This window comes from Amblyomma mixtum, chromosome 3 (assembly GCF_055824585.1).
Source record: "Amblyomma mixtum isolate Tamu chromosome 3, ASM5582458v1, whole genome shotgun sequence".
NCBI classification, from domain to species: domain Eukaryota; kingdom Metazoa; phylum Arthropoda; class Arachnida; order Ixodida; family Ixodidae; genus Amblyomma; species Amblyomma mixtum.
Genome location: NC_143014.1, coordinates 292,783,480 through 292,808,208, shown reverse-complemented (window position 1 = coordinate 292,808,208; position 24,729 = coordinate 292,783,480). Strand labels below are relative to the sequence as shown.

The 24,729-nt window shown below is 45.4% G+C and overlaps 1 protein-coding gene across 10 annotated transcripts in view; it reads left to right on the top strand.

Moving 5' to 3' along the window:
- Positions 1–24,729, top strand: part of LOC149355172 (uncharacterized) — a 437,737-nt gene that overhangs the window by 85,009 nt on the left and 327,999 nt on the right. For 7 of the 10 annotated variants that reach the window (XM_089583675.1, XM_089583674.1, XM_089583670.1 and 4 more), the window contains 2 exons: positions 3,395–3,487; positions 5,574–8,686. In XM_089583675.1, the coding sequence (XP_089439801.1) occupies positions 3,395–3,487; positions 5,574–5,740 (260 nt within the window). In that variant the 3' untranslated portion in view covers positions 5,741–8,686. Of the gene's footprint in view, positions 1–3,394; positions 3,488–5,573; positions 8,687–24,729 lie in introns of those variants that run through there. The other 3 variants (XR_016291475.1, XR_016291476.1, XM_089583676.1) reach the window with 1 other exon arrangement.

Sequence of the window (24,729 nt, the reverse complement as noted above, 5' to 3'; positions counted from 1 at the left end):
TCTTGCACATGTTGCCGTCGGCAGAATAAAAGGCGTGTAGGCATGTAGTGAATAATGCAAGAACCTGTGATTCTAATCTAAAAGCTTGAATGCCCTGACGTGCTGTATTTTCCAAAAAATGTAATTGAAATCAGGATTAGGAAACTCGTCCCATGAATGGCGACTGCTGTATTGAAAATGCTTGTGTGACGCCACAAGGGCATAGGCGTAGCAGCATCATCTACATTGTGGGCTACAATGTCTAGGGACAGATGTCTTGTTCTTTTGTGGGTGATTGATGTAGGGGCTCTCCCACATGTGCAAGCAACTGAGGAACATAAGAGTGCCAACAGTAATGTACATAGGTATACAGTGGACTCCTCGTAAAAAGAACTTGAAAGAGATTAAAAAAATGTTCTATCTATAGGAAGTTTCATTTAAGCACAGTACACTAATTCATGAAACATATCTTTAATTAAATTGCTTCAGCCCTTGCTGATGTGGGGGTGCAGAAAAAAGGAATCAATCTTGGTCTGCTTCACATTCTTCAGTTGCTTTTTTACAAAGTTATTGTGCATGTTTGAGAGGCTAGAAAGAAATTTTGCACCCCATTCCTGCTCACAGTAGTGCTGCAAAAGTACACCTCTAGCTGCACTGTCCGGCACTGCACTGGGCACAGGATCCTCCTCACACTCATCACTGGAAGAGGAGTGGTCCTCAACTTGCACTTTAGCAATCATTTCCTCGAGGTTGTCCTCACGACAGGTGGCCACATTTGCATCCAGTGCCTCATAGTCCTGTTGCGAGAATGGGTCAGAGGGTACCACTGGGCTGAATATTGTGTCAGCTTCAGCATCGGCAGTTGTACTTGCCTCTTCATGTGGTGTTGGTTCGTGTGCTTCGAAGCCTGCATGGTGGAAGCACCACTTCACTGTCATCACCTGCACTTGTTCCCAAGCGTGGGCCGACTGCAAGTCAGTGCTGTAATTCTTCCCGCTGTCAGCACAAAGCAGCATTCAATGGAGCATCTGGCAGTGGTAGTGAACCTTTACATTCTATTCTGGATCACTCCTTGATCCATTCTTTGGATGATGCCTGTGGCATTGGGTGGCAGGAATTTGAGACTGACTTCAGTCCTTCCACCTGGCCTTGGGCAGGGCAATTATCCGCAGTGAAGACAACTTTCCTGCTCTGCCTAGTAAACCGTGTGTCTTCCTGCAGCAGCCAGTTTTCGAATATTGCCATCGTCATCCATGCTCTTCAGTTTGCGTGGTATATCACTGGAAGGCCTCAGAGTGCCCTTGAAGCAACGTATGTGTTTTGACTTCCCTACCACCAGCAACTCAACTTTTCATCCCCTGCTATGTTTGCACCCACCAGTACAGTAATAAGCTCCTGGCTGCATTTCCCACCTGTACTGCCTCTGTAGGCGAGTCTTCGATGGAAGCACCTTATAAAAATGGCTCATCTCGTTGACGTTTAAAACATCTCGCAGCTCATAGCTGCCTAGAATCTCCATCAGCCATCCTTATCGCTAGCTGGTGCAAAGTTCTCTGTTCACTACAGCACCTTCACCTGAGATGGTCTTAAAGGCAAGGTGACGGCACTAAGTCAGCTCGGCCATCCACTGCTGACGCTGAAATTTTCGACTCCCATTTGCTAGGCTATCTTCTGCGCCTTGTGCTCCTAAATGTCACCGCTTATCAAAAAATGGGCACTCCACACACGCTTAAACCACAAAAAAGGAACATTGTCAAATTCTCCATATGGCATTGCCTTCATGCACATCCGATTTGCAGTGAAGGTCCCATTCTTGACACCCCCTAGAATGGTGGCTTTGTTTTTCAGGATTTGTGACAGCGTTGACTTCAGGATGTTGATCTTCTGTTTTATACAGGCACTTCGCTCAAGCTCCTGTAAAACTTGCAAACTTTTTTTCAAGCAAAAGCGCATTGTGTGGCTGATTCCTGACACTCTCCATCGGGCCGAAACACAGATCGCACATAGGCCTAACACAGAGCAACAGCTGCTGCAAAAACAATCATGAGGCCTATGGATGACTACTGGCAGGGTTGCCAGGTTCTCGCAGAGCGACCCGCCAAATTCCTGCATAATATAGCCCAAAAGCAGCAAAATGCCGACCCGTAAAAATAGCCTAAAATAACCAAACCAGAAAACTTTACTCGGTTTATTTGAAATGTTTATTCAGACGTCTGATGCAAAGACTTGGATTTGTTTACAAAATGAACGCAAACAAAGTAACTGAACATCACTCATTGTACATTATAGTGGCACTAAAATGCTCCAGAAACACCTCTAATGGTACAAACCCCTTAGCGCCACTTCCCATTTCTCTTTAGTTTAAATATGGCATGCAAAATATTCTCCATCATTTCTACGGACCTTGTTCCGCAAGTCAGTTTTTGTTAGAGTTACCTGACTGAACACACATTCAATCGCAGCTTTAGACACTGGAAGTGTAAGCAATGAAATGGCTAGTTGCGACAGCAGTGGAAACAGGCTGACACCAGCACTATTTTTGGCACCAAGGGCATTCTTTCAGAATACTGTTGCGGAGTTGTCTTCGAGGTCATTGCCCTGTATTGCAGAAAGCAATATTCGCACTCAATTTGCAGAAACAATAAACGGCTGAATGAAGTCTGCAAAAGCCTTAAAGGGAGCATTAAATGACAACTTGCTTAAACTGCTGCAATACAAGAGGTGGAGGTCCCCTGACGGTTTCACATGACAAAAACAATCAAAAATGTACAGCACCGCTCAGGAACAGTGTTCTTCTTGTGAGAGAAGGCTTTTCTAAGGCTTAACGGAAAATGCTTACTAGCTGGTAGCCTCGCACGTGCATTTCATTGCTTTCCCAAGTGGAATTGTTTTTGATTTTTATTTGACACCTTGGGGCGCGGTGTTTTAATACTGTTAAAATATTTATAATGTCGCAAGCAAAGGTACTGGTAGCCCAAAGATGGCCAAATAGCCAACCAACAATTTTTGCTGCCAAAAACAAAATCATGTAGCCCAGTTTCGCTATTTAGAGCCCTACTTGGCAACCCTGCTTTCATACTGTGGAAAACTATTTGTTTAATGTATTTTACAGCATTGAGTACCTCAGTTCATTGAATGGTTGAGCTGGACTCAAGCATGTTTTTGCTATTGTGTTAGCAAAGTTTTGCATGCCACATTACTTCTGGCGTTGCTCAAGCTTCTCTTCAAGTGGCTGCAAGAGCAGCATGACACTGCTGACAGACTACGACTTGTGGTTTCGTGTCAGGATGCAAGGTGCTTGCTACACTTAGTTCTTTGTGAATGAGGTCCAGAAGTGTGGCTGGTTGAGGCTGTGCTGATGTTGGTGACAACCAGCACAGTTGTATATGGTGGCCTCACCAGTGATCTTCTGCAGGGTTTCATGACTGGCAGCCGTGGTGTCCGGGGGGCTCTGCTGCGAAGATTTTCAGTGGTCACTCGTGTTGCCGAGCTCCTGGAAGCTTCTCTGGTGAGTCTGGCAGTTGCGTACTGTATTTGAAAAAAATTATTTCTTAACACCTTGCATAAGAGGCGACCTGAAATGCAGTCTGAGCAGAACAATTCTTCTGGCTGTTTGTGTAGAACAGGATTTAGTAGCATTTTCTATGTCGCCAAAGCTCCTAATGTTTAGAACCCGCCGCGGTGGCTCAGTGGTTATGGTGCTCGGCTGCTGGCCCTAAAGACGCAGGTTCGATCCCAGCCGTGGTGGTCGAATTTCGATCTAAGCAAAAATGTAGAGCCTCGTATACTTTGCGATGTCAGTGCACGTTAAAGAACCCCAGGTGGCCGAAATTTCCGGAGCCTTCCACTACGGTGTCTCTCATAGCCTGAGTCGCTTTGCGACATTAAACCTCCATAAACCATCTTAATGCTTAGAAAATATACCTGAGAAGCCACATAATTAATTATTTATGTACTTAATGTTCCGTGCTCCTGCAGAATATCACAGCAAACTTTTAAATCCTAATTAGTGCCTGTCGCCGCAGTAATTGGCTGTGAATATCTGATGCTTTGCATAGGCTGCCACTGCCTTAGGGTACACTAGTGACACTTGCCATCTGGGTGAGTTGTGGAGGCTCCAACTTTCTGTTGAGGTTTTTAGAGAGAGAGAGGACCCCTTTAATGAGATGTGAAGAATTTAGGTGCTGTTTAAGAATCACTGAAATGCTATGCTGCATGGGAAAGTGAATTGGGGAGAGCAAGATGAAAGGAGGTAGGTGCAAAGAATTTTTAAGTGAAAGGGGGTGAAAAAAACTGAAATACGGCTATTGATTTTGGGTTGAGATGCATCATTGAGTAATGCTAAAAGGTAATAAATGGTAGAGTGCGATGTCCTGCAAATAGGCTGGCAAAGTTTACTGCATGAAGAGTGCATAATGTTGAGATACAAGAAGGTTCTAGAGTTCGTCTTGAAGACCAGCATTGGTCTAACCAGGCAAATGAAACATTCATTGCACACCTCGCAAGGAAGAATGTTACATCTGAGTGATATCCCCACAGACTTGGGAGCTGAGATATCCCTGGGAAGTACGAAAATGGTACTGGGGCAGTCCCATGCATAACTTAATGGGTGAGTGTTGCATGACCCAGGGAGATATTTTTCATGTCTCCACTGGGCTTCATAGGAATGTATCAGGGACGCGTATATTGGGTCTGGTCTTCACCCAAGGGGCACGTTTCACAGTTTCTTTGCTTTCGTAACCATTTGCAGATATACAGGACACTATTACCTTCACTTGTCCTGAAATAGGCATAAGCTTCATCCTTTCATGTGCTTGGTGTGAGAAATCTCACTTCGTAAATGTTAAGCGGGTGGCAACAGAAGATGCTTGGAACACTAATTTGTCGATCACAGCCAGCGTTTAGAGTTGGTGGATGACGCTTTCCAGGGAAGAAATGGTAAATAAGAGAGTGTATACGTGCACGACAGGCCACTTTAACATTTTCAAGCTGGGCAGGCACCGTTTGTATCACCCCGTCTGACGCTGTGATGTCGCAGAGAAGGGTGCAGAACTTTTTGATTACTCAGCCTCAGCCTGCCAGCTTGCACCAAAACTTTCTCGTGTGTGCATGTGATTTGCACCAACCACAAGGCGTAAGAGAGTGGCATTCTGTTACCTCTGTCTCTGCTGCATATTCGAGGTCAAAGCTCTGTTGGCTGCGTATCGTGAGGTCAGCACTGGCCTGAATGATGAATGTTATGAGCACCTGATAGTGTGGAAGCTTAGGCATTTTGGTTTGTGATTATTACCACAGCTCAAAAGATGAGGACAAGACTAGTCTACGTACTCATCTCGTCCTCTTTTGCGCTGTAACGATAACCTGGTAGAGATTAACAGTTCGAGAACAATTTATTTCTTCACTCTGCCTTAACTCATGTGGAGTCAAGCAAGCAGGCAGGGTAGCTGCATGTATATTGTGCCAAAACAAAGCTCACAGCAATGTCTGTGGGATTTCCTGTATGGGATGTCCCTAACTGGAACATCCACAGCGTTCCCTATCAAGTGGAGGGTTGCATCAGGACATTAGAAGCTTTTTTTGATATCCCTGAACAGATGTGTTTTTGGTGAATTCTGCTAATGGGCCTAATACACAGTCCACTTCTAGAGGCACTTGGGTAAGTGGCTGCATACTATGTTCATGGCATGCACATTCATCAGCATATTCTGGGCATTCAAACAGGATATGCTGCACTGTTTTCACTGCACCAAAGTTGTCTTAGTAAGGGCTGTTCACTTGTCCTAAATGGTACCATACCCATTTGTAAACACAGCCTTCAGATAAAGTTGATAAAAAGTTTCCAGTCGGCAAGGAAGTGTGTGTGGCATTCCAGGTACAGGGTGTGGGTCGATGGAATGAAGAAATGGGTAAGGATGTGACGGCATGCTCCAGAGCTGATTTTTTTCTTCATAAACTGATCTTTTACCCGTTTGGGTCACGTTTTATTTCACAAAGAAAATCCTCTTGTAGCTGATGCTGAAGAATTTTATGAGTTGCTTCACTGACCAGAATGCCACGGTGAGGTGGTATCCGCTGAAGTATTCTTGAAAGGCCTGTAGCAGTAGCCAGATAATGTAGGTATCCAGTGTCGAGAAAAACTGGCCAGTGATTGGCTTTCGTTAACAGTTTGTAGCACCGCTTTTGGGTCTATGTAAAACACTTATCACCCATTAGCGGGGGGTTCGGCGTGGGATATAGAAGACCGATTCTTCAATGCCATAAAGTTCTGCTCTTGTGGATGTTTCCGCCGCTGATGATATGAAAGCATTTGGCTTTGAGAAATTGCACCTCTTCAGTTCTCTATGCCTGAACGTTAAGAAGGCATGAAGATGCGTTGTAATAGGTTCTTGATTTAGCGTGAGAAGCTGCGTTTGCTCTTGCACCATGGATGCTTTTTTGTCTAAGTGACAAGCTTCTCCGTGACTTTGCAGTGCAAAGGTCTCAACAGGTTAGTGGGGAGTCAAGTGTCTTGTGTGTTTAGAACCCAGTAAAAGTATTTACAGTATTTACTAGTGTAAATTACTCACTTTTTTTCCTAAAATTAAGTCTTCAAAAAGGGGATGCACAAATTACATGGATATTTTGTGAACACATTCCAAAAAGTTCTACATAGGTCATTACATGCGAAGTATACCGTATATTGCCACATACAAGTTGACACCGCAACTAACGCCCATTGCTGGTAACAAAAAATGACACAAATACCGCATAAATGAGTGTAAGGGCCGCACTTTTTCCAGATTCAAGGGCCAATTTTTGGGGTGCGGCCCATACATGCAATGTGTGAAAATGTTTTTTATTTGTTTTAAGTAAAAACACACCGATCAGTGAATGAGCAGCATATATTCAAAGTTCAGTCGTCACTCGCGGAGTATTTCAACTCTGAGCTGGTGCTGTGCTCTGGTGCGTGCTCATCCCTTAAGAAGTCGTGCAGCATGTATGTTGTCATTGCATAGCCGTTGTTCTGCACTTCCATCGCATAGCAGAGATGCTCTTCTTCCAGTTCGGGAAACTCGCACAGCTTGCCTCAGAAAGCGTGCTTTTTGCAGCTTCGTTCCTCATTTCATCCTTTTGGTTGCACCATCGTCAGACACACTTCTCGGCCCTGTCAAATTTTCTGCCTGCTGCACGCTTGCTGTGTTCGATAGCAAGCTCCCAGCTGTGTAGCTATCAAGGTGCTTGTCCACTGTGCTAAAATTGCAACGCTTGACAGCAGCACACAAAAGCTGTTGCTCCCGTGCCTTTGACAGCCACAAAAGCTGGAGCCGGTGACACTGATGCCAATATGGACAGTGGGAACTCGCGGTGGAGAAAGAAGTTGACGAATATGATGATGACCCACAGCCTCGAGTGCCATCCGTGGGCGGCACCTAGAAGCTCCTGTGTGCGTGCATGGCCTCCGCAATCAAGCGCACCTTTGCTCACAGGTGGAGCTGATCGTGGAGGCCACAGTGCATACATTTTGAAGGCTATTTCTGCATGGGTCATGGAAAGCTTGGGTGTGGCCCTTACACAAATCTTTTTTTAAATATTTCTTTCGAGAAAACAGGGTGCGGCCTTTACACGTGTTTATACGGTATAAGTCTGATAAGCTCCCTGCCACATCCCACATTACTTAGTTCTCCATGGGATGGCGTGATGATGCATGGGTAGCTTAAAGCAATAAACACAGAATGATGCAATCGCAAAGCCAGCATTCAGAGGCAAATGGCGGTACAAGGTGATAAGCCATGTAGGAGACAATTGTACTTGTAAGTTATAAACCAACAGTAAAAATGATGTGATCCGAATGCGATATTTTACTATCTAGTGTACATGTGAGTTGGTTGCAGAAAGCATGTTCATTTTTCAACCAGCAACCTTAGCATGTATGCCCCTCCAATGTGTGGTGGTTTGCAGCACCTGCCAAAGAAGACTACTGGAATCGTGTGAAAGGTTGCCTCTATGTCAGTAGACATCAACGCAGGAGACGGGGCAAAGATTCATGGACGTGCGCACAGGCAGTATACAATGGGAGGGCACGAGAGACAGCAGCGCGTGGCACAACTCTGCAGCATGGTGGTTGTGTAGGCACAAATGCTACAGTCTGGTGACCCTCACTCTTGGGTGATGTGAAGCCGCAGGCCTGGAGCACAGATCGGTGTCCCCGCAGTCTGAGCTTGCTGGACAGCGACGAAACGTAGCCGTTGCGGTGCTGCAGCTCACAAACATGTCGGCCAGCAGGGTGGTGCTCTGGAGCCATCATGTTGCTGCAGCCTAGCACGGCATGCCTTGGTTCTTCCACACTGGTCACAGTGATAGCTGCTGCATTCGAGCACCAGCACAACCAACATGCATACACCCCGTCATCGTCTGGGATGCTTCAGTGGTGCTGCCACTAAACAATGAAACTGTCACCTTCTAGCTCCAACTGACCATCAATGGTTACTGACAAAATGACAGGAGTAGCTGACTTGCATCTCTTGTAGACATGAACTACAGCAATCGTGAGCTTTGCTACCATGCTCAACCTTAATTCCTGGGCGCCTTTGGATTTATCCTCTTATTGCTTTCAGCAGTTTTTCAAAAAAAAATGCAACAATTTTATCCTAGGGTCTAATAGCTTTTTCCGAGAACCTTTCTGTGCCATGCACACATGCCAAATGCCTGTCTGTTGAGCACGTACCCACGTGGCAAGAATCTGCACAATGCTTCCTTATGTAGTTTAAAAGAACTTCTTGTTGGGCAAGTTTGTGCATTGCTTTGAAGGAACCAAGTTGCGCTATAAAAAAGACAGTCACAGGAAAAAGCCAAGGAGACAGACAGAGCACAAACTATCAATAGTTTGATAGTTTGCGCTCTGTCTCCTTGGCTTTTTCCTGAGACTGTCTTTTTTATAGTGCAACTTGGTTCCTTCAAAGCTTCCTTATGTATTTGTTAATTCCTGGTTTTTTTTATGTTTCCTGTAACTCTGAGCTTTCGGAAGGTTCTCAGATGGGTAGCTTGGGGGGTAGAGGCTCTGAACTCATGTGATCAGCTTTCTGCCTCTCTCTTATCTTGCTCATGATAAAAAGGGGGAACAGTGCAAGCATAGGACAAGGTAGAGACAAACGACACAGGCACTGACCACAGTGTGCATCTTCCACGTTGTGGATGTTACCACCATCATGAGCACTTGCACCAATCATCTTCCCATCTGTTACAGTAAACAAGCATGCCTCACTAATATTGAAGGCAGAAAGCTATGTCCTCTCACTAATATCTTGCCAAGTCAGATTTCTGTGTTGTAAAATTTCAGTCAGTTGGAAATATAGCACCCACTTAACTGTTTAAGCTCCATGTCTGTAAATATGTACACTTTGTGCCAATGCACATTTTTGTTTTCCAGAGGCAACACATGGCATGTGACTTGCACACATTGCTGCAACCTAGACATGTGAGATACCTGGGCTGTGTGCAGGCAAGTGTGAAGATGCTCTGCCATGCCTTCCTTGAGCTCAAAGGGAATGTTTCCCTCACAAACGCGCATGATCCTTTGAGGAACCCCCCATGAGGTCCGCCTGTGCCCAGTTTCTAGACCCTCGGGCTAAAGAATCGATGGCCTCATTGCCAGGGTTTCCAGAGTGCGTGTGTACCCAGATGAGTTCAGTGCTGAAGGAGGAGGGGGGGTTCTGGGTCAGTGTTTGGTAGGTCGCAGGGTAGACTCTGCCCCTAGCATAATTTAGCATTGCAGTTTTTGAATTACTGAGTATATAGGTAGCACTGGAGCTACCGAGCGGAAGCACTATAGCTATTCCTTCTGCTTCCTCTGGGTTAGTTCCCTGGGGTAATTCTTTTTTAATTGGAGGGGTGTGCGGAGTGTACGCAACTGCTGTTGCTCCGGGCTGGTTGCACGCAGCATCTACTCATACGGTGTTCTGTTCATTGCCGTATAGTTCATGAAGGGCTGCTGCCCTGGCTTCCTGTCGCTCGCGGTTTTGATCGGGGTGCATCTTGCAAGGGAGTGGTCCAATGCGTAGCCTTTGACGAATTTCTTCGGGGGTAGGTATTAGGGAGTTATGATTTGCGAGGATGCGAATTTGGAGTTTAGAGAGCATATGCCTGCTGGTAGGCGTGCGTGCTGGCTAGGTGCAGATAATGGGCTTGTAAATGCAGTTTGGTTAATTCTTGTATGGTGTTATGCACACCTAACTCTGCCCGGCATTCGTTGTTGGTGGTTTTGGGCAGGCAGAGCGCTGCCTTAGTGGCTTGTCTGATTATAGAGTTGATTGTTTGGGTTTTGGTTACATTGAGTTTGAGGTATGGGGTAGAATACAGTACTCTACTCATGGTATAGGCTTGTACCACTCGCAGAGTATCTGCTTCCCTTAGTCTGTGAGCTTTACCTGTGACTCTACGTATTAGCTGCATAGTGCATGCTAGCGTGCTCTTTAACCGTTTGATGGTTTAAGTATTTTTCCCATCTTGTTGGAGGTAGAGGCCTAGGATGCACATGGTTCACACCTGTGGGACCTCTCTACCCTGTGTGCAGACTCTGATGGGAGTGTGGTACGTTCTGCCTTGTGGCGCGATCAAGAGAAGTTCTGGTTTTTTTGGTGAGCAGGTGCGGCCTATCTTGGTGACCTCTTCCTGTATTACCGTTGCGGCTATTTGTAGTGTGTCTTCGATTTGGGTGTCCAATCCATGTGTAGTCCATAGGGTGATATCATCTGCGTACAAGGTATGGTCAAGCTGGTGAATGTGCTGCAGCTTCCGTGCAAGTGGAAAGGAAAGGTAAGCATCATACTAAGAATCTGGTTGCTAGACTAACAGACAACCATAAATATGATACACAGGCATTTCTACAGAACCTTAAGAGCCTACATACCTCGCCAGGCACTCCCTTACCTCAAGCCTAGGCAAATTATTTGAGCAAGTCGTACCGGCTAGACTGCACACCCATATTGAAGATAGCGGTCAGTACCCACACTCAATGATTGGTTTCCGACCTGGCCTATCCGATCTCCTGGCGTTATGTTCCAGAGTCTATTAAGTGCTGCTTGGACTTCTTCTATTGCTGTGTCCCTGTCCAGCTCAATATTTGGGGGCCGGCAAAATCTGGGAGAGGAGTGGGAGTGCCTGGCGAGGTATGTAGGCTCTTAAGGTTCTGTAGGAGTGCCTGTGTGTCATATTTATGGTTGTGTATTAGTCTAGCAACCAGATTCCTAGTATGATGCTTACTTTTGATAGGATCAAGTAAATGTTTTAAAAGATGCCATGCTTGAGCAGTACTCAGATTGCCACTGAGGCCCTGCTGCCAATTTTGTCTACAAAGTTGTTGGCTATACAGTAGCCGACCGATATTTCGGACTCCAATAATTCGGACTAGGGCGGTATTTAGCCCTTCACTGAGGAACCGTCGCGCACCTCATAGGAACGTGTACATTTTCACGACTGATATTTCAGACTGTGCGGAGCCTAAAGGTTCGAATTTTCGGACTAAAATAGATGCGAACAATATTGTGGTGATCGTTTTTCAACCGAAAGTTTGTTATTTCGGCCTAATATAGACGCGAGCGGGCATCACTGTCATTACCAACCCGTTTGTCGCCACCGTGAAGGGCGCCATCTTGGATTTAACCGGAATCGGCTCAGCGGGCGCAATCAATCTGGCTTGGATAGGCTTGGCTATTTGTTCTCCATCGTTGCCAGTCGAGATAAATGAGATGCTCTCCATTGCCATTGAGATGGCCTACAAAGGGCGCGCGATCGCATTGAAAACAGTACAGTGGGAAAGCAGCAGCGTCCGCCGCGGCTTGGACGACGCGCCCCGCAGTGCGGGGCAGCAAACGCGGTAGATGGGAGGGGGAGGAGGTGAGGGGGGGGGGTGCATTTGGAGGCTTCCCGTGGGTTACCTCTCGGTCTTCACGAACGTCATTGCCCCATGCAAAGTGACTGTTCTTGCTTCGCGCAGTGAGTGCATTCATTGGCGATATGACCGTGGCCGCGTCGCTCTATCTAGTATCATGATGTGATAGGGTGCGGACATGAAGAAAGCACGGCTATGACTCAGATAGAGTATAATATTATTGCTAGTAGGCGGAACATGGAGAGCGATGATTTTCACGATTTCGAAAGTCGGTTTTTCGCAGAAAAGTTTATTTTTTTAAGTTTGCGGATTTCTCGACTGTTCGATTATTCGGACCATTTTTCGGGTCCCGCCGAGTCCGAAAAATCTGTCGGCGACTGTATTCTTGTATTTGGTTTGCAAGCTCAGATGTCTTGCTTTGGAGCTTTTTATTGCATTTTTGCTGGGCATATCGTTTCATGAGACTTGCATTGAATCATATGGCTGGCACAGGCAAATAGACTGTCGAATGCCGTTTAATGAAGCACTTGGGACCTCCAAAATTCTTAGTTCTACAGGTCACTTCGTTGTAAACATTGCGCGCTGTATCGCATGCAGTGGAGGAAGCTAAGCATGTTCAGGAAAATGACATCCTTATTTAGTGTGAATTGAAAAGAAACTTTATGTAACAGGTTGCTAATTTTCTTCTGGAGACTTCATATGATAGAATGTGCAACTGCAGCCAACATTAATGCTTCAACTTTGATGGCATGTTCCGCGGCGAAACTTGTGAGGGACGCAAGGTACAGCTATGGAGCGCCGAATGGTTCTATGGCCTCTCTTGTCCTCAAAATTTCTTGTTTTGCCTTCATGCTGTACAGTACGGTCCACTGTTAAAGGGAACATGCGATCGCGTGGCCTCCGCGCTTCGCAGAGCGCTGCCGCCGAGAATTTGTGGGAGTTGTCGGCACAAGACGCATGCGCAGTAAGCATGAAGGCTGGTCTTTCCACGCATGTGCTTCATGCCGCCTGTTCTCGCTGCATCTAGGCAGCAGGGCTTCGTGAAGCGCGGAGGCCATGCGATCGCATGTTCCCTTTAACAATGTACCGTACTGTACATCTGTCTTGGCTGGCCTTTGCCTCCTTCCTGTCCTTGATGACTTGAATGATGTCATCAGTTCCAAGCAGGTCATTGCAAATTCGTCAACTGTGACATATTTGTCAGCCGTTATGCTTGCTGCTGGGTTCCAGGAATCAGCGTACGAACAGCAGAACTGTCGCTTTCATCTGCAGGCTTGTCAGATGCATTGCTAGCACTGGCCTGAGCTGTGGAAAATCCACCCTTTCACCAGCAATTACGTAGGACATCTGGCTGTATGCTTCATAAAGTACTCTTAATCATTCAAGTTGCTTCACGAGTGTTTGTCTTAGTTGGCCGCTCAGTCTTGGGCTCGAGGTTGAGCAGATTTTTCTGCAGAATTCTTGTGTGGTAGTGTGCCTTGGCAGACTGTATTACACCTTGATCTAACAGCTGCAACAAGGATGTGCAATTCAGTGGCAAGAATATTGCATTCACTTGCTCTTGCACTGGGATCTTGTGTGCTGTGCATTTATCGACAGCAAGGGCGACCCTGTGGTTCTGCAGCCACATCATTTTCTCCACCTGCAAAAGCCAGGCTTCAAGCAACTACACTGCCATCTAGTCTTTTCTGTTGGCTACGCATGTCTGAAGAATTGTGGTGCCGTGCACCATCCGATCACAAGTGGCTTTAGCTTCTCTGTACCTGCAGCATTGCAACAAAGCAGCACGGTCAAGTATTGCTTCACTTTCTTGCTGCCTTTGCAACAATCTGTCTTCCCGCAGGGTGTTTTCTCAGGAAGCAGCTCATAAGAAGGGCAGTTTTGTCAGTATTAAATATATCTTCTGGTCTGTGCTCTTGCAGCACCTTGAACTGCTCCGACTTGCGCAGTCGTTGGCAAGATTTGCAAGGCGCATCTGCTTCTTCCGCCACGGTCTTGAAAACAATGCCAAGGTGTTTGAAACTCCTCTTCCATCTCGTGTGTGCCTTGAATAAACACTGAACATGCAAGCAAACTTCTTGGCTTTCTCGCTGAGTAAAGGCCCACTGACAGGAGCCCTTCGCTCGTACATATCTGCGAACCACGTGAAGTTGATGGCGTCAACATCATGAAAAGTGGAATCTGTTTTCGTGACGGGCCTATCTCAGGTTGTTTCACTTGCGCTTTTATCTTGTCCTTGTCTTTAAGGAATGTTGACAGGTGTCCTTTTTTTTGTTTCCTAGAATGTTTTGTTTCTGGAAAAGAAACCAAGAAATTGGGCACAGCACTGTTACTAAGCCTCTAAAGTGCTTTCTTCTTTTTCTGTCACCATGGGTTAGAAACTTTGTGGCAGCAACAGATGCCTTAGAAAAGAACTGACATTCTCATTGTAACCAGTGAATGTTCCAGCAGCACCTGTTGCATTTCCAAATAATAGTCTCGCTGGATGTCTGCTACTCAGAGTAGAAGGTTCTCAAAAGTTCCCAGGCCACAGGGTTTGCTTTTTAGTTGGGTAGGAGGACATTTAAAAAACACCCCCAAACCTCAAATCTGTGTAGGGCACCCCGGCACCTCCACCAAGATGTTGCGGCTATAATCTTTACAGCCGGGATGTTCTAGCTGGTTCAACAGGCCAGCGGCGAGAGGTTGGATCGGCGAGCGGGAATCAGCGTCCAACAGGGCACAACACTCTCAACCTCTTCTTCTTTTGTTCTCCGGCCTTGCCCTTCCTGCGTTTCTCCAATCCCGTAACAATATCATTCTCACCTCAGAGAACCTTGGTAGCTTGATATGCACTATAAGTGCCAGAATAAACTCCTGAAAGGCAGACTCTATGGCCTGGGAAATTTTTAGGTACTTTATATAAACTTCAGTTATTCCACATAGACGTTGTGTCTGAGGTTCGTAGTAAGTGGAATTCCCATTCTGCAGCCAGAAACATGAACTGTGACAAAACTAGCATATATTTCAAGAGAAGTTCAGTAATCGCATCAGCTTCTTCAAAAGAAAACATATCACTGTGCTTTAGAAGCCCTCCAGAGCGGTCATAAGCATGTTCCTCACTGATGCCATAGGTGTGAACAATCATCTTTAAGAACACGGAATAATTATTCGCGGTAAATGCATTCATGGCAAATGGTGGAAGGTCGACTTCCTTGTCGCCGTCACCAGATTCTTGATCGGGAGTTCATACTTCGTGTACAGTCGCTTTGTCAGTGTATGGCTTTGCGACGCCAGCGTCCTGATCAGCACCAACGAAGTCATCCCAGGTGAAATCATATCCAGCCATCTGTGCACCATCATTCAGTTGCTACAAATCGACGTGCATCTAATCATGCGCATGTACAACAGTGACCTCTGTCATTCCGTGGCGCACAAAGCATGCTAATAGAAGCAGTTCTTGTTGCACTCAGCAGTCTATCCACACTGCCTTAATGATTTCCACAGATATGAACAAAGATATCCCGGCCAGAATGTCGCCGTGTGGTTTGTCATTTGCTATCAGCATGCGCTGGGTGATGCGTCATAGGAGGACATCTTGAGCATGTAAATGATGCCCATGTCCGGTGAGTGGATCTTGCACATGGCATTCGGTGCCAACAGCTTTGTCACCACAGTCAAAGAAGGCAACATATGGTGCATTGCTAATTTGTCAAGCATTAGCAGTAATTTGCATTCTTTTTGTGGTCGTGGTGGTACTCAACAAGCCACTTGGTGAGCAAACCCATCGCCAAATTGAAACGTGCCTGGTTGCACGCTCGAATAAAAACAAAAGGTCATGCCTTATCCAGGCCTTTGTGTTCGACCTGTAGTGAATGAAAATGTAGCTCCGAAAGCACCACAGTTTGCGAGACTTGCTAATGACAAATGAGAGCCACTGATCGCTGCCATTCCTTCTCGTGTGCAGTAGAATGTTAACACAAAAGCTTGTCGTGCCTTCCCCCTGCGCTGGTGTCTTCTTTCAAGGCATGCATTTTTGGCAGGGTATCGAACCAGTACCGAACCTGAACCTAGAACCAGAACCGAGCCGATATTTATGTCTGGAACTGGAACTGAACCAAACCCAAATTTTTTTTGCCATCTTGGAACTGAACCTGCACCGGAAAGATTCAAAGGAACCGTTCCAAACCGGTTTGGGACTCGGTTCAGCCGCACACTTTTTTGCAACACAACACACGCTTTTTTTTTTAAGACAGAATGACATGTGCCAGCGCATAGATTTACCCACCGAAAGCTGTCTGTGCGAAAATTGCATGCAGTCTGTGAGACAACAAAACTGAAGGAAGTCTCATGCCTAAGAGAAAAAGCTAATTGGCGTTTCTGCAATGTGGTCTTGGTAATTCTAAAGCATTTTACGCCAGGTAGTTGTGAAATCTTGGGTTTGATAGTATTCCCCTTTCACATGCATACGTAAAGCTTTAATCGAATGGTTAGCACTACTTTAACTCATAAAGTACTGAGTAAGAAGGGTTTTGTTTTTGTCGCGTACCATAAATATGTGAAACATAGGCACAATGACCGAACCACGTTGTGCAACATTTACTTTCGGAGGCATTCTTTTTCTCAGACAGCAGATACTGAATAAGACACCTCACAATGGCTAGGTGGCTGTGGTGCTCGGCTGCTGATGCCAAGGTCGTGGGCTGGATACCAGTGCTGAGACCTTATTTTGATGGCAGTGAAAATGAATTGGCTTTTTGAGGAAAGGAAATGATGACGCAGTAACTGTCTCGCATATCTCAGTGGACACCAGAAGTCGAACAGTTGTGGCGGAGTGGAAGCGTCCCCGTCTCGCGGTGAAATGTAAAAACGCACGTGTGCTGTGCGATGCCAGTGCCCTTTGAGGAACCCCAGCTGGTCTACTTTAATCAAGAGCCTTCCAGTGCAGTGTTCCTGATAGACTCCACGTCGCTTTGACGCATTAAACCCCACATATTAATGCTATTACTAGAAAACAAAGAAATATAAATTGGTGTTTTTTTTTTAAGAATCGCAACCGTTTTTGTTGCACGGGAAGAAATAAGCAAGGAAAGGCAGGCATGTACCAGTGGTTTGATACTTCGAAAAATAAATAAATAGAGATTACACAAAGAGGCAATGCAGGAATACATGCGCTTGAAGGGATGTGATAATGACTACGTCCAGAAAGATGCCGCTCCAATGAAATGTAACTGCGCTGAAGTGATTTTGAGTTATGCCGATGCACTGAAATTGTCCTGCTTATAGAGAAATATAAACGCCAATCGCTACAACGCAACTTCCTCACGCTGTTCTTGGACACCTGGATCTTGAATTCTCTGATGGGCAGCTTGTATCTGACTCTCGCTGCCACGCATGATGGAAGTCAACAGTTAACGAAGGCAAGGAGCATAGGGGATGTACATTTTTTTTAAAGACAGCTGATTAGGAAGAAGGAAAAACAACCACGTGCCGCCGGTGCTATCCGAACCCGCTACCTCCGAATTTTGTCTCTGGTACTCTACCAACTGAGCTACGATGAAGGCTGTGTAATCTTCTGCTTTGGGGGGTACTTACGTGTAGTGCAACTGAACCATAAGTGTTCACCAGTGCCATGCCGGTCAATAGTGGCAAACATAGTACCGTAAAATTCCGAACAAGTGCCCCCACCCTTGCAAGGGCCCTCCCTAACTTCACTGTCAATTTCACGTTTCCGCGCCTCTCTGGGAAAGCTCCCCCCCCCCCGCACACTTTCTTGTAACGTACCGCGCCCAAGCAACACTAGTCTGCCCCATCCAGTTCAAGAATCCAATCCAATCCTGCTTTTCAAGCCATTCGCATGCTCGTTTGCACGCGCCATTTGTCTTGTTTTGGCGTTGTTGAGTTCGCGATGCTGGTGCATTCGTACTCAGTGGCGAAGAAAGTTGAGGTCGTACAATGACATCGATAAAACGGAAGAAACCTGCTCCAAACGTCTCGGCATTTCAAGCTCGACCGCATACGGATACGGGAATGGGACAATTTCAAAAAGATGCTTCAGCATAACTGCGGGGGAGCAAAACATCGAAGCTGAGTAACGGCGCCCCAGTTTTCAGGGAACTCGTGGACGATGCGCTCTTCGAGTTCTTCGAGCGGGAAACAACGGCAGGACGTGCAGTTAGTAACCGGCTTCTCTCTGAAGAGGCTGTCAGAATAGCCAACAACACGCAGTTGGGAAACACTGTAGCCGTGGCGCCAGAAGACCGGGGTGGGCTTTAAGCAGAATGCTGTGAACTTTTTTTTTTGCGACTGACTTGGAGGAGTCTTTTGATGGTTTTGAGAGTGATTGACATAGCAGTCATAAATCTTTCACTCAATGAAGTTCATGTTGCTAGAGATAAATAACATCTTAAGTCCATGTGCAGTGCACTTTTTTTTTCTGGCATGAAAAAATCGCCGCCATCTTGAATTTTGGCGCCGTTCCGGGATAGCGCCCCCCCCCCCCTACTTTGCCATTGAGTGCGACTTGCTGGAGGGGGGGTGCTTGCTCGGAATTTTACGGTATGTCTTCGTTTACCGAGAGTGCCACGTAGGAACGTGTTCGAATGGTGAAGACTGAAGAATGCAACCAACGGCATCAAGACTGCCATGATCGAGGCCTTCGTTAACGACTGAGCAGATAAGGGAAGGGAAAAGAGGGGCTTGTTATGACATACATGACAGAAGCCAAGTCAGCGTAACCAAGGAGCGTAAGGGATGTATTTTTTAAAAATAATTTGTGGTTGTTCATAACGGGAGCTTAATAAGCTAATTATTTTTAAACACAATTGATTAGAAAGAAGAAAAAACAACCACATGCCGCCGGTGTGGATCACACACACAGCTGCGGCCACCGTATCCCTGCAAACCATCCACCTACCTAACTTTTTGCCACCCCCTGCTACACTTGCATTTTCTTGGAATTGATTCTTTTACTCTTATGGACCAGCAGTTTTCTTGCCTTCGCATTACATGCCCTGCCGAAGGCGATTTCTTTCTCTCGAGCCCCGCCGCGGTGGCTCAGTGGTTACGGCGCTCAGCTGCTGGCCCGAAAGACGCAGGTTCGATCCTGGCCGTGGCAGCCGAATTTCGATGAAGGCAAAATTCTAGAGGCCCGTGTACTGTGAGATGTCAGTGCACGTTAAAGAACCCCAGGAGGTCGAAATTTCCGGAGCCCTTCACTACGGCGTCTCTCATAGCGGGAGTCGCTTTGTGACTTTAAGCCCCAATAAACCAATCTTCCTCTCGATTTCAACTAGGATGTCATTAACCTGTGTTTGTTCTCTAATCCACTCTGCCCGCTTCCAGTCTCTTAATGTTACAACTATCACTCCTTTCTGACTTCCTCACAGTGATCTTGGCCTCACGCCACCATCACTTCCTTACTTCATCGCCACCATCAGCCTATGCCCACTGCAGAGCAAAGGCCTCTCCAATGTCTCTTCAATTAACGACCCTGTCCTTTGCCAGCTGCGGCCACCGTATCCCCGCAAACCACCCGCCCACATAACTTTTTGCTGCCCCCTGCTACACTCGCATTCTCTATCAAGGTAGAAAGAAATTCTGCCCACGCATAAGTTTCCTTTGAAAGCACCCTAGAGAAGTCATAGAAATTCTATGTAATGAATTTACGCTCTTGATCGCACAATACAGCACTTGCAACAGTGTCACAACGCAATGATGCTGCACAAAATTTTTGGTTATTTTGCAAGGTGTTAGGAGGAACAATGCGTCTGTGTGAAACCTGCAATGTAACCTGTTAGTAAAATTAGGTGTGACCTGCATTCACATATAAACCCTTCTCGCTTATCACCGGCATTGTGCGGAGCACAGTTTGGACCCTTGATTAGGCCTTGTGGCCCTCCATGCCCTCTTCTACAGTTCCTCACCCCTGAGCCTAGTCTTTGCTGCCCATCGTTAACCATTCCACGTATCACAACTAGGCTCTGCCCCTCCATTGTCACCAGCAGCCTTTCTTTCTCCTCCTCAAATACGCCCTTCACAGTCTTTTCAGAATACATGCCAGCTTCAACTACTTTGCCCTCTTCACTCTCTTTTATGGTGTTGTTGCAGCTGGCCATGTTGGACTCACCATGTATCATGGCTTTGCCGCTTGTCTTGCTTCTGGCAGCTGCAGCTTCTTTCTGTTGTCTTTTCATTTCTTTATCCCTTATCGTCGTCTTTTCTGTTGCCATCCATAGAGTGCCCGTGTATCATGGTCTGCCTTAACTGGCTGGCTGTCTTGTGACTCTGCACATGCATCGGCCTTGCCCTCTCCTACTCTCCGACTTCATATGCCAGTGTTAACCACGTTCACGAGGCCAGCGCTGACATTTTCGCGTTCTCACTTGGAAATGATGGCTTTTTACATTTCTTCTGTTCTTTGCAGCTTCTCCTGTAACATTTTTTTCTTCTCTTTTTCTTTCTCTAATTCACTCTTAAAGGGGCCCAGAAACACAATCTTAGTTAACCGTTTTGCCTGTTGATTGCATACAGTGAGTTATAATGGTGCTATTAGCGTCGGTAATACCGCGTACATTCCGTTTTTTAATATTTTAATGTCCTCCCAAAAACAACTTCATGGTCGCCACACAGTGGCGGGTTTTTAGCAGCGGATATGACATCACCTGGCGCGAGCTTGATGACCGGACAAGCAGTAAATATCCTGCAAATTGTGTGAATAAATAGAGACACATTTTGTCACCTGTCTGCGTTTTATATTAGATCAACAAGAACAATTTGTTTGTCTTAGATAAAAGCCCTGCAAAGCAAGTAAAATAAAAATACACCACCAGGGGCGCTCTGGCATAGAAACAACGCTGCCAGTCTCACAGAGAGCAGGCAACCATGGAGTACAAACTTCCGCGACGTGCTCTGGCTGGCTGTTTTGATTGGTTGCGCCAGGTGCCCTCATTGGGAGAGCGAAATAGGAGTGGGAAGCCCCGCCAAAATCGAGTTGAGGGCAGCGTTTTGTTTGCTTGTATTTTGAAATTTCTTCACTGAATAACTCCGGTTCCTGTGCATCGATTCCTGTAATTCTTTTTAAGTCAGCATCTGTGTGACATAAAGAACCCACCTGAAGTATAGCCGGTATTCGCCCAGGCAGTGTTTCGCAGCCCCTTTAAGGCTTGCTATGCTTTGTGCAAGTTGTGAGTTTTGTTCTACCTAATCTACTCTTACTCCTAAAATGCACCACAAAAAAAAAAAAATAGGAGGCTCCCTGTGCTTCCTTCTCTGTCTCAACCTACATGCCATTTGACGTTTGGCGATTATCACAGTCTAGACTTTAGATCACTGCTGGAAGCCCTGTTCGGCCAGTAGTCATCCCCCGTTGCACCTGGACATCCGATGCAAGATTGCAGACCTAGTGTAATTCACTCGATACTCGTCCAGACACATATACAGACATTTCTTGGGACATCGTAAGGCAGCATGCACATGCAGGTTATTCAAGTAGTTCTTGCATGCTTTTTACCATAAGACCTCAGCACTGTTTTAATAAGAGAACTAGAAGTAGGTGGAATGAAAAATCTTATATTGCACGAAGTTTTATATATGAGAGTCATTCCATGTGAAATTTCCTAGACCCCCAAAAGTGACTATCACTGATTCTCTTGGGAAAAATTGGGGTAATTGAAAAAAAAATCTCATGCAAGCGCTTTTCGATGTTTTTGCAAAGACGCAAACATTGCTTACATTTGAATATTTTACATCAAATGTGAAGGCAGATAAAATAACAAATTCTATTTTATATCATCGCACATTCCTTGTTCTTTAATGTCACTTCATTAGTTCCCGATGTAAGGCTTTTCTGCATTTTCTTGGTTCAGTAAAGAATAAAAAAATTATGCGTTTTCTGAATTTTTTTATTGTAACCACCGTTCCTGTTTCAGTCGCAGTAAATTTTTCACCGTTCACCTGTTAGTATAGTTGGTGCCAAAAATTATTTAAACTTTTTAAAGAGTACTTTTTAGGAAAATTAGTCTCAAAGTTGGCAAAAAGTGATGCTTTTCTTAGATTGAGACCTAAATTATGCATGAAGGCCCTCGAGATAAAAATATGTGAGATAGTTCATTAAATACACCAACCTCTTTGCTTTCCACCTAGAAATTTTTATTTGAGTAAATTTTGTTCGGCTCAAGAAAAAAATAATGAAGTTAACAACCAGCCTAGCCAGTGGGCACTGCTGAACTGTGCTTTCCCTGCATAATGCTTGGGCCGCCGACCTTTTTTTTGGCACGCATGTTCAATTTAGCTGTTTGTCAAGTGAACGCATGCTCTATCCGTTGACATCAGTAAATATCCATCTTGAACAACTTATTTTCCTCAGTTTACCACTCAATTTTTGGTCTCAGCGTGGCCAGGTATGCCAAAAAAGCATTGATGTGACGCCTATTGTGTGGTAGTTAGTTGTCATTTTGTGAAGGCAGAACAACTACATGGTCATTTTTTCTCTCCTGTCTCGTGGCAGAATGAAAACATGGCTTGAATGGGCTTGCAGATACTTGCAGCAGGAGGCTATAGCCTGCAAATAGGAAATTTCTCGACATCATCCTCTCTTTTTGTTTTCTCATCCTCTCATCTGTTCAACATTTGAATTTTCGATTTCAAAATAAGGCCACCTGTATTTTCACATCCATTTTTTTACTTGAATTTCTTGGTCGTTTGAGCTTGATGGGATGGCAACATATAGTGTTGAAGGCGTCGCTGGTGTGAAGTGGTGGAGCTATCGCGCTTTTCACTGTGATTGCCATGGCGAATCTAGAAGTCAATTCTATTTTTTTTCTTGTATTTCTGCATTAGGCAACCAGATTACTATAATTCCCTTTACATTATTTTTTGTTCAGGCAAACAGATCCCCTGGTGATTGAATTTGATCCTGATATGGCCTCTGCAGGCTTGCTCTTGCTGTAAGACATTTCTGTGTGCTGCCGACACCACTATGCATGCACTTTGTCCGGGTGAAGTGGCAAAGAAATTTCATTCTGCTGAAAAATTATGATCTTCATGGTAGCAGAGATTCAGAAAGTTCTTTTTGTTCTTTCTTACTGTAATGCAGCCCCATTAGAAAAATAGTGAATTTTTTTTACTTGGGGTAGATCTTGTGTCACCACTTTGAGCACTGCATTGTGAAAGGCATGTATTGCAACTGCATCATGTTCCAAACAGTCAGAAATGACGGTGAAAGACCGCACAGAAACCTCTGCAGGGTTGCTTTGCTCCTTGGAAGAGTATACAACTATTCGGTGTACGGTGGGCTGTGTGTTTACTCAGTGGTATGGATGTGGTGCGTCCTGAACTATAGAGTTGTTTCTGCGAAATCAATCATCATTACAGCCTCAAAACGATTTAGGTTGAGCTTCAGGTTTAGAAAGTAGCTGGTTTGCTGCTTACTGATAAAATGGCGGATCTCAAGTTGGTTCAACATATCCGCGAACTTTTCCGGAAAATCTTCTGGTGTCATAACAAAAGTTTCAAGTCTACAGTGCTCTCCACTTAAGCATTGCTGGACAAGTATGTACTACTCTCTGCTCTCGATGACATGTGCATGGCTTTGTTGAAGCAGGATTTAGGCATAAACCACGCTTAGGCGAGCTGCGCATTTGCCGAAAATGCAGTCTTTGTTATCAAGCTGACATACTATAGTAGCCAAGAGCTCCTTGGTGATGATCTTGCGCCCGCTAGAATGAAGCATTGACTTAAAGTTTTGGTGACTCGTACATGCACAGGGTGTGTGTACCGCATCCAACAAGGAAAACACAGTGTTGAGGACACAACGTGGTGAATGTCGATAATCCATACTTTAAATTCGAGGCTCTTTTCTATTCTGCATGCATCTCTTTAAGATTCACCAACAACAGGTGCTTTCGCTGGCCTTGCTGCATGTCTTTTTTGCTTGGCAGGCAGTATGACACAGGGTAATCTTCGTAGAATGCCCTGATTAAGGACTTCACTTCTTCATTAACTGGTTGGCCAAGTTTTTTTTCCCCATGTGTTTACAATTCCACTTTGAGCCTTGATTCTCATTGCCTCGTGAACTTGTCATTCTGGTGCTCCAAGGAATTGCATTGTTTTCTCTTGAGACCATGAACTGGGGGCCAAGGTAAGATGCTACATCTTTTTTTCTCAGCTTTTTTCCTGAGAGCAATACTTTTTCAGGTCTTGCATTAGGCAGACTTTATCGCTAAAAAGAAATTTACCACCCGCGTGCCTTGCAGAAACAGATGGTTAGCACAGTCCTGGAGATTTAGCTGTTACATTCTATGCATTTTCTCGGAATGTTTCCACTGCCTCCTTCATGTTTAAGTGCTGCCCGTGCTGCACTCATTTTCTCTTCACACTGCTACCATCAGCTACTACTGAAACCTGCTTTTCTGTTTCATTAACTGTAACTTCAGGCTCACTTTTGCTTGGTCCAGTCATGGCATTGAGATCTTGTTCCGGTTGCATGAAAATTCCTCTTTTTCGAGTACTATATATTGCCCGCTTGCAAGCTTCACAGATTCGATTTCCCGGAACTAGTCCAAGTGAAGGATGGTCATCAACAAGGGCCATTGTGATTGCTGTCTACCCATGGCAGTATTTTTTATGTCTTGAAAATGGGTCTGAACACAATTTCAAAGCAATTTTAGATGTGTATAGTTCAAGGTAAAGTTGCTTGCAGTGATTACAAATTGTCATGTCCTCATGGAGTGTTTGATTTGAGCGCAGTGCAAAAAGCCGCTGATGTATGTCTGTAAAATCATGCACATTTGTCAGGTGCTGCTGGCTGCAGTAAATGGTTTTGTGGCACTTCTTTGGTCTGAATGTGCATGTTGGAAGTTTTCTTCCTGAAACATAGTGCCACAGGCATGATAGAGATGTTATGA